This window comes from Helianthus annuus, chromosome 4, assembly GCF_002127325.2.
Source record: "Helianthus annuus cultivar XRQ/B chromosome 4, HanXRQr2.0-SUNRISE, whole genome shotgun sequence".
NCBI classification, from domain to species: Eukaryota; Viridiplantae; Streptophyta; class Magnoliopsida; order Asterales; family Asteraceae; genus Helianthus; species Helianthus annuus.
The window spans coordinates 171,790,818-171,809,736 of NC_035436.2; the positions used below are offsets into that span (position 1 = coordinate 171,790,818).

Here is an 18,919-nt window from a genome sequence, read left to right on the forward strand (position 1 = left end):
ATTATTTCAATTCTCTTATTCAAAAAAGAGAGTACATATGAAAGATGTCTAACAAACTTAATAAAATTCAAATACAACTTAACTTTAACAAACAATAACTAAGAACATACGATCACCTGCCTAAACAACACACATCAAACCTCATTCAAGAATTTGTTACGCAGCAACATGTCCTTCGCTACATGTTGTGATCTGGTTAAATATACTACTGCAAACAATGTAACAGATGCTGATTCAACAATCTCCCTATACAACAGATGATATGAAAACCCTTCTTTATTACTGATTTTTATTTCTCATCAACATCTCCCTAGTTTGTCCTTTGAATTGTAGTTCAAAGTCCAGGGAGAACATGTCTTCTTCATCATCCCTCTCAAGTTGAAGGTCCAACAAATCTTGGAGATCGTATGCATTCAGATTATATGCACTATCCATTTTAATCTCTTCAACACTACCATCTGATCTGATCAAAGTCAATACTTGGGTTTTTGAACATGACTTCCACTTTAATATTTTTGGATCAGTTGGTTTTCTTGGGCAAAGAATTATTGAAGATGAGTTTGGTGATTGTGGTCTGCTAACTAAATTTACAATTGATTCAGACAAATCAGATGATGAGAGAAGGTTTTTTGGAGTACCGATTTTTGGAGACAGAGCAGCAGTTGTAGGATAGACTGACTTTTGAAGAACATTTGAATGTTCAGCTCTATCTTCTTCCAGCTTTTTGTAGGTCTCAACAATTTTCAGTTTAGACCATCTGACAATGGATCTAACTGGACCATAATCAGCAGCCACAAGCTCTGCTCTCATTCTTTTAAACTTCAATACCTCATCTGAATCCACTGTTTTGACTTTCTTCCAATTAGATTGAGTTGGCTTTACCAGAGGATCATTGTTCATTTTTGTGATCTATCGATATGAGTTTTTCTCTTTCGTGTGGAGATGATTTCTGGTGAAGGATAATGTTTTGGTAGTGAAGATGAATGTATGGGAAATCTTTGTGACGTTAGAGATGCTTGGATTGTGGTTGGTGTAGTAAAAATGATCATGATAGATGTTTGAGAAACTTCTGCTGAAACAACTGGTGTCTCAGCAGCTGTTTGGTAAACATCTGCTGCTACTTTTGTGTTCCCAATATCTATTGACAAAATGGGTGATGATGGTGTGGAAGGTATTTTCTCCTTCTTTTGTAGTGGTTTTTTTGGAGAAGGTTGGGATTTAGGTTGAGCAGGCAATACAATTTCTGTAGGATTAGCTTTTGAATCTGGTGGCAACTTTCTCAATGAATCTTTCTCCCCCTTTTTGCCATCATTATCATCATCATCATCTTTCTCAAAGATTGATGTAGAAGTGGAGCCAGTAAGTTCCAACAGATGTTCCTTAATGTTCATAATGTCTGCTTGTGTGTCTTTATACCTGGCATCAACCAAATTTCTAATAAATTCCAAACTAAAATTGCGGTTACTTTTAGCCAAATTCCTCTGAACTTGAAAGATGGGTTGCATAGAATTCCAAAGCTCATTGGAAATTTCCTGTCTACTAGGTTGACTTTTAAAAAGCTCTATCATCTGCTTAATCAATTCTTTCATTTCAGCGACATCTGTTTCAATGTTAGACACTCTAACCGTCAAATCCTTATAAGTAAATTCATCACCTACTTTAATAGGATCATCTGAATTGCCACCTGTAGTGATTGTTTTTATTTTGATAATAGGAGAAGTCTCCATATCATCAGAAACAGATGCGCCTTTTTCTTCGTTCTGGGACTACCCAGTGAAGCAGATATTACAGTTGTAACCTCATCAGTAGTTGCCTTCAAAGGAGTCTTAATGATGTAACCACTGTCCAACTGATCACCAATGGGTTCAACAGTTGTAGTCGCTGCTCCACTTAAACTACCACCAAGAGTTTCGTAATACTCAACGGAGATAACCTCCTCAACTGTTTGTAGAACAGAAGATTTAATTGGTTCAGACGCAGTCATTTGTTGCGATCTACTATCAGTAATGTGTGCATTAGAGGAACTGTTTTCTTTCTGAAATTCAATTGCTTCTAACAGATGTAATATTGGTAATGGAACTTGAGCCGAGGGTTGTGGTGTAGAAAGAGTGATTGCCCTGGGAGAAGGACTTTTAAACATACTTTCATATGAAAGCTCTACTTCATGTTGTGGTGTCCCTGTACTTACAACATGATCCTTTTGTGATGATACATGAGGAGTTTGGATGGGTTGAGATCTTTCCAATAACTGTGAAGAAGTAGCAGCAGTGGTTTCAAGTGACATTTGTGTTGTCACTGCATTAACCTCTAGGATCTCATCTTCCAGAGGAACCTTTTTATTTTGTTTAGTTTTGATGGACTTTTTGGATGTGACAGCTTTCTTTTTGCGTTTTCCTGGTGTGTGTTTCACAACACCGATTGTGGTGTCATGATCAGCATGAGCAGTTCGCTCAACAACAGAAGTTTGAGCAACTGATGCAGACGCATCTAAAAGAGGCTCATCTCCCTTTGTTTCAGTTGTTGAAACTTTTGACTCTTTATCCATAAATTTAGTAAAAGTTTTACTTGTAAGACTATTTATTTGAAAAGCTACACCTTGTTCAAAATATGTTTGTGGCACTTGTTTTCGTAGGTAGAAGCTTAGAAGTCTTGGATACAACAAAAAAGCATTACTACGAACACCTTTTTTCAATTTTTTCACATTATTCAACAAATCAGAAAATAGTGCTTTTAATAAATTGTAATCAGATTTTGTTAAAATAGCATAACCCAAATACTGAATGTTCAAAGGTATCTCATTAAATGCGGTGGTCTTGGCTGAGAGACAAACTAAAAGAGTATGAAACAAAAATTTCATTGGCGGAGGGAAGTTTCGTTTGTAGATAGTAACTTCCTTTAATTGTGCATCATACCCTCTTTCAATGAACTTTGTATGAAGTTCAAATTTTTCAAACTTGTTCTTACCTGCCAAGTCGTCCAATTCAAATGTAGTGGAAATTGTAAAGGGAGAAATTCGTACCACACTTTCCCTGACCTTAGATGTGATGGCAACTGGATTATTATCTTCAGCCTCTATTTCAGCATTAAACCAAAATTGTCGGAGTGTTTCTTTATGAACCGGAGCATCAGCAGTAAGAATTGATTTGTATTTCAATGACGTTAAAAGGTCAATTATTGAGTGATAGCTGGTATTTTTGCTAGTTTTCTCGAAGATGGGGAGGTAGTTGTGAGGGTTTTTGATGTTCAGAGACATGATCGGAAAAGAAGGTGATTTGAGGATGAAACAGGATTTAAATTGGAGGGTTTTTAATATGTTGGAAACTGTTTTTGAGAATTTTGAATTCGAGACTGCAGTGGTAGAACCTCGATTTATGGATGAAACAGCTTTTATATAAAGAGAAGAAGTGAATGCTTACGTGGCAGTGATTACAAATATTTGATGGCTAAGATCTGTCCATGTGAGAAGCTCTCTTTCGCCAACCGATGACAGTTTTTTGGAAACCTCTGTTAGTCGTTGGGAACAGTGTGAGTCAAACAGTCGTTAGATAAACAGAAGTTATGAGAATAGATGATAACTTTCAGCAGTTGTTTTATTTTTAGCTAATATCTGCCCACGTCAGAACCTCTGTTGTCATAATGGATGACAGTCAGCAGTTTAGTAATCAATAGTCATTAGGATAAACAGAAATTATGACAACAGACGGTAACCTTTAATAGTGGATGTATTTTTAGGCAAGCAGAAGTTTCAAAAACAGTTTTTTTTTCAATCTGTGTAACTCAACAGTCGTAATTCTAACATCTGTTATTAGCCCAACCACTGTTAGTATCAAATCCTCTGTTAAGCATTTTAAGATTGAATATCATTTGTTGTTCGTTAACATCTGTTGACCCATAGCAGACATTTGCATCTTCAGACATTTATTCATCAGTAGATGCTCTCTTTTGTCAGACTTTAGCTACAACACACCTTTTATAACACAAAAATATACGGTAAATTCTTCCAAAAAATTGTTGTTGATAAAAAAAATTATATAATAATACTTATAGCAGACGTTATATAATAATACTTATTCATCATTAGCCCAACCACTGTTGACCCATAGCAGACCTTTGCATCTTCAGACATTTATTCATCAGCAGATGCTCTCTTTTGTCAGACTTTAGCTACAACACACCTTTTATAACACAAAAATATACGGTAAGTCCTTCCAAAAAATTGTTGTTGATAAAAAAAAATTATATAATAATAATTATAGCAGACGTTATATAATAATATTTATTCATCATTAGCCCAACCACTGTTGACTCATAGCAGATATTTGCATCTTAAGACATTTATTCATCAGCAGATGCTCTCTTTTGTCAAACTTTAGCTACAACACACCTTTTATAACACAAAAATATACGGTAAATCCTTCCAAAAAATTGTTGTTGATAAAAAAAATTATATAATAATACTTATAGCAGACGTTATATAATAATACTTATTCATTATTAGCCCAACCACTGTTGACCCATAGCAGACCTTTGCATCTTTAGACATTTATTCATCAGCAGATGCTCTCTTTTGTCAGACTTTAGCTACAACACACCTTTTATAACACAAAAATATACGGTAAGTCCTTCCAAAAAATTGTTGTTGATAAAAAAAATTATATAATAATAGTTATAGCAGACGTTATATAATTATACTTATTCATCATTAGCCCAACCACTATTGACCCATAGCAGACATTTGCATCTTAAGACATTTATTTATCAGCAGATGCTCTCTTTTGTCAAACTTTAGCTACAACACACCTTTTATAACACAAAAATATACGGTAAATCCTTCCAAAAAATTGTTGTTGATAAAAAAATTATATAATAATACTTATAGCAGACGTTATATAATAATACTTATTCATCATTAGCCCAACCACTGTCAGTATCAAATCCTCTATTAAGCATTTTCAGATTTAATATCATCTGTTGTTTGTTAACATCTGTTGACCCATAGCAGACCTTTGCATCTTCAGACATTTATTCATCAGCAATGTTCTCTTTTGTCAGACTTTAGCTGTAACACAAATTTTATAACACCAAAATATACCGTAAATTCTTCCAAAAAACTGTTATTGATAAACAAAATTATATAATAATACTTACAGCAAACGTTATATAATAATACTTATTCATCATTAGCCCAACCACTGTTAGTATCAACAGTCGTTAGAATACACAGTTGTTTCACCATCAGCAAATGTTCTCTTTTGCCAAACTTTAACTACAACAGACCTTTTACAACTCGAAGTATTGACTCTCTGTAATTTGCAGGAGCACAAATTCTTCAAAAAACTGTTATTTCTGATCAAATTCTAAACATTTGTTTTATCTTTTTGTCATCTGTTCACCATCAAACCAACCCTTCATACTATTAAACCTTTGTTGACTTACCAAACAGATGTTCAAACACAATTCAACATGAACATAATCTAAATCTTACTCAAACACTAAATAACTAAAAACAAAACACAACATGTTCAAACACAATTCAACATGAACATAATCTAAAATTTATTCATTTATTCATAACATTAAAACTAAAACTCCAATACTGAACAACATTAATTTTCAAATCTAACAATAACAGCAAGAATTAAGAAACTTTAGCTTCAACTCCATCGATTGCTGAACCTCTCGATGTATGTCCTTCAACATCGCCATGAACTCCACGTCTCTATCACCGCACTCTATATTACTGACAACACAAAGCTCACGAACAGAGGTTGAAGGCATCCGCATAAGATCTCTGGAAACCTGCTCTCTAGTGAACAGACCAACTTGCAATCCATCAAAACGTCTCTTCAACTCTTGAAGAGTAGCCCTATCTTCATACACCTGTTCCTCGATTTGCCTGACAAAACGCTACTTGAAATCATCTGATTTTGCATTTGTGAATGATGCCATTTGAATAAACTATATTACTCGACTCTCCTGAAATTATGATATCTTCGTAGGAAACGTGATGAAAAACAGGTGAAGTGACTATGAGTTTATATACTGAAATTTGGTATTATGAAAACGTGTACATTTAATATAAACATATTAATTAATGTATATTTCAAAACAACAATCTTTTAATGCAAACACATTTCCAAACCCCAACTTTTATGGGAAAACTGTAAAATTAAATACCAAGAAAATCAAGGGACAAAATTTCGAAGTTCAAAGAACTAAAGCAGATTATCACAATTACAATTAACCTCTTGATTTACCATGTAGATGCGTTTTTAAAATCTATAAAAGACCGATGATTACTTTTGATTCAAAACAATAAGAAATTGTCCTACAAATCACTTTCTGTCAAAAATTGTTCCAAATCAGAAAACCAACAAAAAATCTACATGACAAACTTCAGCTTCTACCACTGGTCAGACACCAGCAATGTTAAAACACACTTCTCCGTGTGGTCACTCAAAGAACAAAGAACAGACGAAGAACTAAACAGGAAAGTCGACATAATAAATGACACTAATTACAACAAAACCTGGAACAGCATAGCATTGCTCGATGAAGTCCTCCACTCTCATCCATCAGATTTCCAGAAGAATGCAGAGGAGTTTCTGACAACTTCTAAAACAGGATCAGAAAATCTGCTACATGCTAACTGACCTGAAAATCAAAAGAGAACATGAAATCACATGGAGAAAGGCCATAGTCTATGAAATCCTAGCAAGTGTTAACTGTAGCGTGTAATCCTTTATAAATATTTCTTTAAATTTGTATTTTTCTATGTAATAGCTCATTTTAATAATATAAACATGCATCTTAAAATATTCTAAAATTTCAGTGTCTATAAAACTCTCAACATCATCAACGGTTAATCAAAATAAGAAACAAACCTAACATGCAAAGGGCGAAACAGAACTACATCTGACTTTTCACGATATTGCATGAATCTATATATACTTTCTATAAAACCATGGAAGTCTCCCATCGAAGAAGATATCACATGCAACTATTCACGATGTTGCAACAATGATACTGCAACATCGATACTGAAAGGTTGATGATGGGAAGCTTCATTGAAACGACGATGTTGGAACAATGGTACTGGAACGATAACATGTAAACATAATCACCAAACATTCGAACAAAGAAGTGTAATCGGAGATTAGCGGCTGAATCACGAGAAAGATGCATTTGAGAGGGAGAGACACGCTCATAGATGTGAGCGGGAGAGATTTGAATGTGGAGCCAGATTATTAACCCTTATTTATAGGGTTAGAATATATGATTTGACTTTTGAATGTGGAGCCAGAATTTTGAATCTCAACAGATGTTTATTGGCGAGTGACATGCATTAATTGAAAATTACATATCCCCATGCATTTTAAAATTCAAATTACCCGCAATTTAGCCACATCTGCTGCTAGGTATACGTTTACCAAAGGAACCATCTGCTACTTTCTTGTAGATGGGCAGTGGTTTGCCCTTTGGAATGTGGGTCAGACCTTTAACACTTGAATACACAAGGCAGTGGTTCGATAGAACATTAAATGTATTTTAAAGTGATTTATATATTAGGCTTTATGATGTAATAATGAGATAAAAAAAGTCTTGTTGGACATGCTCTCTAGCTGACACATCAGCTTTTCTTATGTCATTGAGATTTCTCCTTTTATAGAAAGTATAGATAGATATGATAAGAGCTTATATTGTCATATTTTACAGTTTTTTCAACAACTAATTTTCTACCGGGTTCGTTATAAAACAAACTCAATTAAAATGACGCCTAATTCGATTTAGTAGGACAGGTAGATGTTTTTAGTGAAAACATTTAATTACTGCATATCCTTATATACAACACATACATTATCCCAATATTAAATAACTTGTCACATGGGTAGGTGTTTTGTTAATCCGTGATTATTGGGTAGGCTAGCTACCAACTCCAACTTAAACAATAAACATGAAACATGGCTAGCATCTTCTGCTCTCCACGTTGATATAATATTCAATGGAACTAATCATTATCATACTCAGTAAACTCCATCAATAACAAAGTTAAGGTAGGGTCTGAGGAGTGTAAAATGTAGACAGTCTTACATCTACCCCATATGAATAGAGAGACCGATTCTAGTGAGACCCCCGGCTCAATAGTAGTTTTGCATCAAGCCTTGGACATAAGGCACATAACACTCAACAATTAAGACAAATGCCGATTAGTGCATGTATTCCCTTGTCTTTCATCTATCAATGCCACCACATAATGCATGATTAACCATCCCCCTCTTTTAATGTTATTTTCATGAAATTAGTAGAATAACGTTAAAATTGGGGCATTTTCACTTTTTTCCCCGAGGGCGCACACATATATACATTATATGTGCATACCGCAAGCGAGGCGTGAGATAATCTAAATTAATAAACTTGAAATTTTCAACTATGAGATAATCTAAAATCCCGATGGTAAGGTGTCTTTCATGTATCTATTAAGTGAAAGGTTCAAATCCTGCAAGGTATGTTTGTAGATGCTTAAATGGTAACAAAATTAGATTATAATTAGAAGCCGTTAAAAAAACCCATGTTTGAAAGATAAACTTAGTTCCCTCTACTTTTACACATTATAGTCAACGCACGCTTTGATCACTATATAGAGATAACCAATAACCTTGGACGGTTATTGGGTTATCCACATATAAGTTGGTTTTGAATCTCTTTCTTTCTAATGAAATAATTAAAACGCCTAATGTATCACGAGGTCATAAAAATAGCGAGACACGATAGCCTAGCGAACATTTTTGAATAAGGCAAAATATGATTTAGTTAACAGGGTGGAGATACAATAGGAAATTTATTTGGTTAGGAAGGATAGGAAGTGATCTTGACCATCCATTAAGTTAATCAAGGGCTAAGATTAAATCAGGGAAATTGAAAGGAAGAAAAGAGGCGCGTGAGTTTGTTCAAGGACATTCTAGTCAATCCAAGCCAATAGTTTTTCTCTCCTCCAATTCCCCCCCATTTTTTAAACGTTAATAACTCTTTCATACGACATTATTTTTTTATAAAAATTGCACCAAAAAAACGAGCGTTTTTTTATCTTTAAAACGAGTATACTATTGCTATATTTTAAAAAAAAAATTTAAACCCAGTTGCGTAAAACGCAATAGAAAGTCCACCAGTTACGTAAAACGCAATGAAAAAAAAACCTAAAAAATGACATTTTTCTAAAACGCAATGCACCAAAAACACACAGAAATGTCTTATTTGTAAAACGCAATGGCCAGAAAACACACAGAAATGTCTTATTTGTAAAACGCAATGGCCAGAAAACACATAAAAAATGTTTAACCTAAAACACAATGCACAAAAAACACAAAGAAATGTATTATATGTAAAACGCAATGGCCAGAAAACACACAAAAATGTCTTATTTGTAAAACGCAATGGCCAGAAAACACATAAAAAAATGTTTAACCTAAAACGCAATGCACAAAAAACACAAAGAAATGTCTTATATGTAAAACGCAATGGCCAGAAAACACTTAAAAATGACTCATTCTAAAACGTAATGGACTGAAAACACCTAAAAATGTGTTTTACCTAAAACGCAATGACTAAAAACACTTAAAAATGTGTTTTTTTCTAAAACGCAATAGCCAGAAACCACATAAAACTCTCTTATTTCTAAAACGCAATGGATACATAAAATTGTCTGTCACTGTGAACTGTCTGAATTGTCTACGAATTACTGTCGTCGAAATGAGCCAATTTCTGGAAAAATTATTTTTTCTGATGCGTTTTTAGTACAGCAATTTAATCAAAAAAATCAACCCCAGCCAGGGGCTCTGCCTCTTGGACCCCGCCAGGGGCTGCCGCCCCTGGGACCCCGCCACCGGGGGCTACCGCCCCCGGACCCCCGCAAAGATCGTAAAACGCAATGACTAAATCAAAAACCCAGATCGTGAAAATGAAATTAAAGAATTTCTTACATGGATCGAAGCCGATTTCTTCATCAATTGACGAAATTTGAATGATAGAAACACTTATCAACGCTCGAATCGAATGAATCGAGTGATTATCTCCAAAATCACCTGAAAAAACGAGATTTTTTTTATGAAATTAAACTGAGTTTTCCTCAAAAAAAGCTGAAGAACACGTTGATCGGGTTCTGAATCATTGATTGGTGATGAAAATCGCACTATAATGTAGTGATTATTGAGATAGAAAGTGAAGAAATAGTTGAAGATGGTGGGTTTTGAAAATGGTGGGTTTTTGAATTTACTGGGTTTTGAAAAAGGAAGAAGAAGGAGTTGGATTGACTAAAATACCCTTTCTCTTTATTTTAAAAATTGCCACATGTCATAATCCCATGGCTTCCTATCCTTCTTAGCGAAAATTAACTTCCTATTTGATCTTTTCCCTTAGTTAACATAGTCCTCTAATTAATCACACATTAGTTAGAAAGCATAAACCTAGAAATTACACTTGAGAAAGCAAGATGATTGTCTTGGAAGATAACCTCCCTGGGTTCCCGAGAACACAGTTTAATAGCTTAATAACTTGCACTGATGGCAAGAAGGTACAATTCTAGTGATTTATGCTTTCATTATATTTAATCATCTACTTCACGTTTATAGACCTTAAATTTGTCCGAATCAAGATATACGAACCAATATAATTAGAAGCTTTAAAATATTATTTTTCATCAAGAGGGAGTAACATGTAACAAGTCGCATACAGTCGGTCATACATGCAGTGACGGACCCAGGAATTCTTTTCTGGGGGTGTGAACGAGGGGTTTAACCAAACTTTTAAGAGGTGTGATTGGGAGATCTTGGCCTATAAAATACACTACTTTTTTTTCAAAGGATGCGCCCGCCCACTCAACCAATTACCTAGGTCCGCTATTAGAAGATCTAAAGTCAAAACTAGTTGTCTAGTAACCTTAATATGCATGCATGTTTTGACATTTAATATTTTTGTTATCCGACTTTGAACTTAGAATTGTATGTCATACTGCTCATACATTGAAGTGATTTAACGTATAACCAACCTAATCTAACATGTCACGGTAACGAATAATCAAAAGTAATCTGAACTCGTAGTTACACTTTGTAAGAGCTTGTATTTGACTTTGATTTTGCAAGTCTTGAAACACTGCTAAAATCTTAGTAAGGATGCATGGGTGTAATACAAGAGATGTAATTTGATGTGTTTTGAAGGAAACAAGTGGAAAACTTAGGTGTAACAACGTTAATATCATACCCAGGTTTTGCATATGAAAAGTAGACGCCCTTTATTATAAAGACGAAGGTACATGTAATCCATGTACCCTAACACAAGGATATAAGAAGACGAAGGGTGGCATACATGTAGATTCCTTCCACAAAAAAGAAAAACGAAAACCACCCACACAAACGACACCATTCCTAAGCGAGTGATCAAGGACTAATTAGTAATTGAAACAACACGAGGTGTGTTTGACATCTCTAAATCGTCAGCACTCAGCACCTATATGCTATTAATGTAAGAACATCCAACAATAGGGATGTTTTTACTTTTTAGTGTGTATTTGGGAGATGTGGCAATTTTTTATTGCTTTTGTTATTGGGTGAAGTTGTTTTTAACGAGAGAAAATGAGGTTTTAAACGTGAGACCATTCACAATACACATCAACTTTTTGATGTTTTCGGATTGCCATGTTGGCATTGCCCAAACCAATCACAGGTTTTCTCTCTCTTGCCCCTCTTACCATCCAAAAAAACACATTTCTTCTCTCTCATCTCTCTTCCTTTCCCTACTCACATACTCATTTTTTTTCTCATTTTTCACCAAAAACTAATACACCTTCTCTCCTCCAACTCACCACTCTCTCTCCTACATGGCTTCTAAAATTGAGAAAAAAATCTCGCATTGTGGATGCTATGAGGAATAACGAGAAAAAATTGAGTGTTTTGAGAAGAGAGGAAAGCGGGTGCTGTTTTTTTAGAGAGAATGGATTGTGAGTACGCAGTGGAGGGAAAGATGATGGGCAGGTGCCACATCATCCATCCCCCCCCCCCCTTTTTCGGGCTGCAACCCTCCAAAACTTTGATGTATAAAACTTGCATATAGCTAATCTGAAACTTAAAATTCCAAACTAATCACAACAAAAAGGAAATAAAATATCTGTCTTTGTGCTATTCTATAAAATAAGCTCAAGACATAACAAATAGCCACCAAGGTCCTGATCATCCAAGACAACAACAAGAAAACTGATGAATTTAATGACAAATATTAAGGTAATTGTATGACCTAAAACTCTAATTAAACAAACTTTCCTTCCATAAGTTCTACATTGTGCGCAGAACAAACACATACACAAACAATTATGTCCACGGATACAACCATAAACCCAACCCTCTGCTCTCTGTCTCACATGACAAAAATAAATTCAGCAAACACTTGTCAGGTATATGACATTCGAATAAACCAAAACCTTAAATACTCTGTTTCAGTGTAACCTCAATTATCCCAATTCGAGATTTAGGTCTGTAATGTTCATCTGTGTCCACCTCCTCAATTTCCTAGATAATTCAAATTCCAAAATAAGACCGATCAATGTCTACTAGTACTAAACAAGAAAAGGTTCAACGATTGTATATTTCTATTTTAACCAAAAAAAATGAATAAGCACGATAAATTGTAGCATTAAACTTACCTGAACAATATCTTCGCCCTTGATAACGCGTCCAAAGACATTAAGTTTTGCATTTAGATCTGGAATTGGAGCAGTTGTAATGAAAATATCAAACGCTTCTTTTTCATGTTTAGTAGTTGATGTACCAAGCATGAAAGCTTCATGCTTTAATCTGGATGGAAAAAATAAACAAATAAATAAAAGATGCTGATGAGTAAATTATATATTTAAAAAATGAACGTTTGTGTGGATTTAGAGAAACCTTTTCTCAAGCTGATTGTAGTGCTTCTCTCTAGAAGTCCAGTCCTCTATGACTGCTTGATTTTCAGAGTTACCACCTTGGATTACAAAATGTTTCACTACACGTTGAAATTGCATCCCTTTAAAGTGTCCCTTCTGGCTGCAATCATATTTCAAAAATCAGATATTGTAAACATTTGACTTTTTTTTGCCTACCACAAGTTTGATCAAATGTCGGTTTCATTGACCCGTTCGTTATATGTTATCCTCTTATATCAGGTGTTTTAAGTTGATGTTCAATTATCAACAGATGTTTTATAATCATGTTATACGTTGTTAGTGATGTTTAAATTATATCATCAAATGTATGATATGTCTTCACGTCATTAACAACTAAAAATAGAATATTAATCATCTGCTGATAATTGAACCTTAACAGCCTGGATACAATTCTCAAATTTCAATTCAGAACCTTTAGAAGGAAAATATATTTGCATAGCCTTGAGAATTGAATGTGTGTATGTAAACTACAAGGTGACTTTATTAGCAGTTGAGTTATTTGTTGCCTTTGATATGCAAAGGTCAATTAGACTTAACCGTATTCCTTCTTCTAAGCATTCTGTATACAACCTGAGAATTGTAAGATTGTATCCTTTCTGTTAATGTTCAATTATCAATTAATTCTAAAAATAAAATTTGAGGTTGTTAGTTATTTTAAATTATCATTGGATATATGTTATAATCATAGTTGTTAAAAGCCATCGCCTCTTGCGCCTAGGCCCATTTTTCAGGCGAGGCGAGGCAGTTGCGCTTTAAGTAGAAGAAATTGCACTTTAATTCTCCAGGTGATGGTTCAGGCCCACATTCCGGCGCGATTCCTAGATTCCGGAGAGTTTCCGGCCAAATTCTCTAAATTCCGACAAGATTTTAGCCAGATTTCTACTTTCATCCAAGGAAATCTATTTTTCTACACTAATATTTTAGAACTTTTGGTATTAAATAGATGATATAAGGTGTTATATAAAAGATTTTGTTTATTTTGTTTGAAGAATAGTTTTACTTTTTCTAATACATAATATATTTTAATTTTATTTCATTATGCGCTTTATTTTTCTCAGGCGCTCGCTTTTTTTGCGCTTTGCGCCTAGGCACCAGGCGAGGCCTATGCGCCTAGCGCCTTTAATAACTATGGTTATAATTAAGAGCAAGTGTTGAAGTTATTAGTGATGGTTAAATTATATCAGTGAATATATATTATTAGGTTATATCAGATACTTGTTACCTAAAAAGCTCATAAATTGAGAATTTGTCATCAAAAATCTTCGTTCATAACATTTATCAAAGAGTCATTTTTAAAGCACAAAAACAAACATTTCAATGCAAAGGATTAAAATATAAAGTAGTCATTCTATCATTCCAAGTGTCCATCTGTCACCAGTTAACAGGATGAAAGAAGAAAACAGGCTTAAGATGCAGAACCAACGTATAGGAAACTTAATACTAATAGGCAAGTTATTCAAATGAGATACAGAGATAAACATAGCACTAACCTAACATGATTTTAAGACACGGCAATATAAGGTAATAACGATACTCACCAGGCATCAATAAATTCATCCACAACTTCAGGTGAACCTTCCTTGTAAAGTTCCACAGTTATCAAACCTTTCGATGTATTAAAAATCTGGATACAAAATTATGTCAAAACAGACAAAGACAACAAGGTACTTAAGTATCAAAACCAAAAATATGGAGCTGAAACAAAAGCCAAATGGATATCATCGTAAACTTTAAATGAAAAAAAAAAATCTGAAACTTACAGCGTATCTTGGAACATCAGATTTCTTTGAATCTGAAAAGTCATCATCAACCTGAGGCAGAATAAAGAAATGAACTTTTGCTATATAACTTGTAGAACAATATATCACCAGGATTGTATGATGTAAAGTAAATTAAACATACCAAAAAAAGTATACGTATCTTGCTTTACTCATAAAGTTGTTATATTGTGGCCTAACAACCAACACAGAATAAATGCCACTAAACAAACAACACTTTACCTGAAAGTTTGATGTTCCTTCCTCGGTCTGAACTATTGACCTAAAAGTAACATACACGTCACTCGTTAGGTGTGTTAGCACGTATTGTATACATATGACCAAGACCTACTTTTTTTGCAATATTTAAATGCAAGCCATATTAACAACTTTTCATAAATGTAACTTATACAAGCATGGCATGATTTCACATTAAGTTCAACTATACTCATCATTGTTGATGGCATGCCTTATGAGGCTATATGTAACTGGATCACGGTGGCCGTGATCTCCCGTTACCCCCCCCCCCCCCAACAGGCGTTAAAAGGAACAAAGGGTGGGCCCAAGCCCCAAGGTGTTCAACCAATCATATTCTTTCCCTTTTTTCCAATTTTTTTTAATTTATTTAAATATAATATTATTATAATGGGTGGTGGGTATTGGAAACTTGTGAAACCATTACACACCAAAGGTGAAAAAAAGTGAGTGAGAGCTCATGACTACGTGGCAATGAAAACACATGAAACGATTGCACATGGTCTGACCAGTAAAAACGTAATGATTTTTGCGCTACAGATGAACGGATCAAACAAGATATTTGCTATCTATCAACTAACCTTTGAGACCAGTGTCTGTATGTAGCAAAGAGGAAAAACACCATAACAACCGTAACCACACTATACAAAGCAATTGTGGGAACACTGATATTTCTCGGCGCTTTCTTCTTTTTGCTTTGCTGTAGCAAAGCTTGAGGTTTAATCCTCGCCATGATACCTTTACAAATTCAACCTCACACAGACTATCACAGTATCTCAATCAATCCACACGCTGCACGAAACGAAACACAATTACAAACAATAAAGTATAAACTATAAAGTCAGTCAAGATCTCAATTCTCAATCTACTACTACTAAAAGCACAACTTAAGAAATAACAATATCCCTAAGACATATATGCATAAGATTGATGAGAGTAAATGATACAAGATCTCCATATTTTCCCCAAATTGAAGCAGATCTTTAGCAATGAAAACACTGGACGTATGTTAGGTTAAATTAATTCGAATAACTAACTATATAGAAGTTTACGATGAATATAGATACGATCTGGAAGTTAGAAGAAGCTACTAGAAGCTAGGTGGTTTGATGATGAGGAGAAATTGATAATATTAATATATTTTAACAGTTGCAGCAGGCCTGATTTGAAAATCGAAAGGAGATGAAACCCTAGAAATGAAATGAAATGAAATGAAATGAAATGAAAAGAAATGAAAAAGGGGGTTGGTTAATGGTTACCTGAAGAGAAGAGAAGAGTCAAATAATCGTGTTGCAGCAAGGAGATTGGAGGGTTTGATTATATGTGATGTAATTGTAGTTTTTTGTTTCTAACAGAAAACAGACATTCCGATTGCTTTCCAATTTCATATCGCCATCGTCCTTCGCCAGCCTACACACGGGTTTGGGCCCAACTTTCCGGTATGCCCCACTTCACTTGGGCTAATTCTCTATTATCCAAGATTTTTCTTAGAGTTAAATGTCATGTGTTTTGATTATTGGCAAATTGGAAATAAATAATCCTAACTCACTGTTATTGGCCAATAATAATCTCAACTCATTTAATCACCAATAATAATCCGAACTATTCACTTTTGTTTGTAAAATACTCCCACTTTAAAAAAACACTAACTATGTTAAAATATTGTTGATGTGGCTTAACATGTTTGGACTGACATGGCTGGTTAACATCTTACCTGTGTATAAAATGATTATCAGCCTCATTTGCACACACAATCGCACTCTCCTTCAAAACCCTAATTCTACAAATTGGGTAAATTCAGTCGATTGTGTGTGCAAATGAGGCTGATAATCATTTTATACACAGGTAAGATGTTAACCAGCCACGTCAGTCCACATATGTTAAGCCACATCAGCAATATTTTAACCTAGTTAGTGTTTTTTTTAACGTGGGAGTATTTTACAAACAAAAGTGAATAGTTCGGATTATTATTGGTGATTAAATGAGTTGGGATTATTATTGGCCAATAACAGTGAGTTGAGATTATTTATTTCCAATTTGCCTTGATTATTTTGTCAATTTAGTTCAAAAGTTTTAGTTTTCCTCTGTAGGTTCAAAAAGATTTCATCGTTTTCATTTTAGTCTATTGGGTTAACTTAATTCATTTTTTCTGTTAGCGAGATGGGCAATTCGATCATTTTATATGGTTGAATTGTCCTTCTAGTTAACAGAATTAGATATAAAATGACCGAATTACCCTTCTCGTTAACAGAAAAAATAGATGAAGTTATCCAGTGGACTAAAATGGCAACGGTCAAACCTTTTTGGATCTATAGACGAAAAATGAAATCTTTGGACTAAACTATCAAAATGGCACAAACCACAAGGACTAAAATGGCATTTAACTCTTTTTTTATATTTATACTAGGTTTGAACCCCTCTTACATGGGCGGCATAAATGTAATTTTATATAATAAATAATAATAGAAGATATATCTTTAAAAAACTCGTGTATTGTACGTGTTGAATTAAATATAATGTCATGTGTTAACACATACAGTAATCAAAATTTATTTTTTAAAAATGAAATTTGATGTACTATTTACTTATTATAACATTTTAGTTTGTTGAATCCCGTTTTTATGATACATTCAAATATACAATGATTTTAATTAGTTTTATGCACCTTAATAATGTTTATTTGCTTATTTCATTCATAAAACACTCGCCTCAAATTTGTATTCAAGGGAGTTTACGGTACAAAATGGTGAAGATCGATCCCCACGTTTTATATATTCATCATTTTTATGAATTATACTGTAAAATCGAGAATTAAATTCTCTTTGAATGGAGTATAGAATTGTTATATTTACAATGGTGTTCTTTCTAATGTTGATGCATAGTGCGATAAATGATGTGTTTAAACCAAGTGTATATTTATATATATCTACTCATAATATTGGGGATATAACTTTATGATTATATAAATAAATAAACGTTTATCTTTATCTAAACTTTTGTTTAAATTATTTATAGAAAAACAAAAATTTATTCTTATCCTATCTTTTTTAAAATTATTATTATTATTTAATATGATAAATAAATAGGAAAATAAGGTGAGAAAGCACCAGAAAGTGACACGTGTCCAATAAACAAACGTTTATCCTTATCTAAATTTTTGTTTGAAATTATTTATAGAAAAACAAATATTTATTTTTATCTATTTTTTGTCTAAAATTATTATTATTATGATTTAATATCAGAGATAAATAGGAAAATAAGGTGAGAAAGCACAAAAAAGTGACACGTGTACAAAAAAAAAAAGATTTTCATTTAATAGTATAGGAAGATTTTTTTTCAAGAGTGATGTGCAAGTTTTGTCCTTTACCTTTATATCTAATTACAGGCGGTGTCCTTTGTCTTTCAAATTGATGAGTTTTGTACTTAACGTTTTAAAATCATGCACACTATGTCCTTTAAGCCTAACTCACTTAATTTTTTTTTTTTAAATCAGAGCACATAAGGGCAATTTAATCTTTTTACCTATTTATTTAAAAATAATTTAACAAATAAATCAAGAATAAAACAATGTATATTGTATGCATATATATAACAAATCCTTTTGTCTCTCTACCACTCTCTCTACTTCTTTCCATACCCACCATGAACCACCAACTGCCACCAACACCACCCACACAACCTGCTATCATCCTGAAAATTACAAAATCCAATATTGTTGTTAGCATTTCCTGCCTAGAACAATGGGTTTGTAAAGGTCTCTCCAACAGGAAAAAGAACAAACTAGTTCAAAAACAAGGAAAGCAATAAACTAGTTCAAAAACATCTTGAAAGTTGTGGAGCAAATTCAAACTAATTAATTAGGCTAATTCCAACATAATACGAACCTTCAACACCCTAGTTTTGTCCATGCTATGACTTTTTGATAATTTCAAAATAAAGA

General features: G+C 33.7%; 1 protein-coding gene across 2 annotated transcripts; it reads right to left on the reverse strand.

Moving 5' to 3' along the window:
• Positions 1 to 12,144: 12,144 nt before the first annotated feature.
• LOC110936368 (peptidyl-prolyl cis-trans isomerase CYP21-4) lies at positions 12,145 to 16,405 on the reverse strand. Of its 2 annotated transcripts, none has more exons than XM_022178736.2 (8): positions 16,239 to 16,405; positions 15,561 to 15,771; positions 14,968 to 15,007; positions 14,728 to 14,778; positions 14,506 to 14,591; positions 12,930 to 13,067; positions 12,689 to 12,839; positions 12,145 to 12,554 (listed from the first exon to the last, which is right to left on the reverse strand). In XM_022178736.2, exons 2-8 carry the CDS (start codon positions 15,710 to 15,712, stop codon positions 12,468 to 12,470), a joined length of 705 nt encoding a protein of 234 aa, XP_022034428.1. In that variant the 5' UTR covers positions 15,713 to 15,771; positions 16,239 to 16,405; the 3' UTR covers positions 12,145 to 12,467. The 2 variants fall into 2 exon arrangements, with proteins under 2 accessions (XP_022034428.1, XP_035844505.1); XM_035988612.1 differs by lacking the exon at positions 16,239 to 16,405 and adding an exon at positions 16,032 to 16,164.
• Positions 16,406 to 18,919: the final 2,514 nt, after the last annotated feature.

Excerpts from the sequence above, each read along its gene's own strand:
- LOC110936368 (XM_022178736.2), bottom strand. The coding sequence starts at position 15,712 with ATGGCGAGGATTAAACCTCAAGCTTTGCTACAGCAAAGCAAAAAGAAG. Across the intron at positions 14,592-14,727 it reads CTGATGTTCCAAGATACGCT|ATTTTTAATACATCGAAAGG; the intron begins GTAAGTTTCAGA and ends TTTTGTATCCAG. Across the intron at positions 12,555-12,688 it reads AGGGCGAAGATATTGTTCAG|GAAATTGAGGAGGTGGACAC; the intron begins GTAAGTTTAATG and ends TGAATTATCTAG.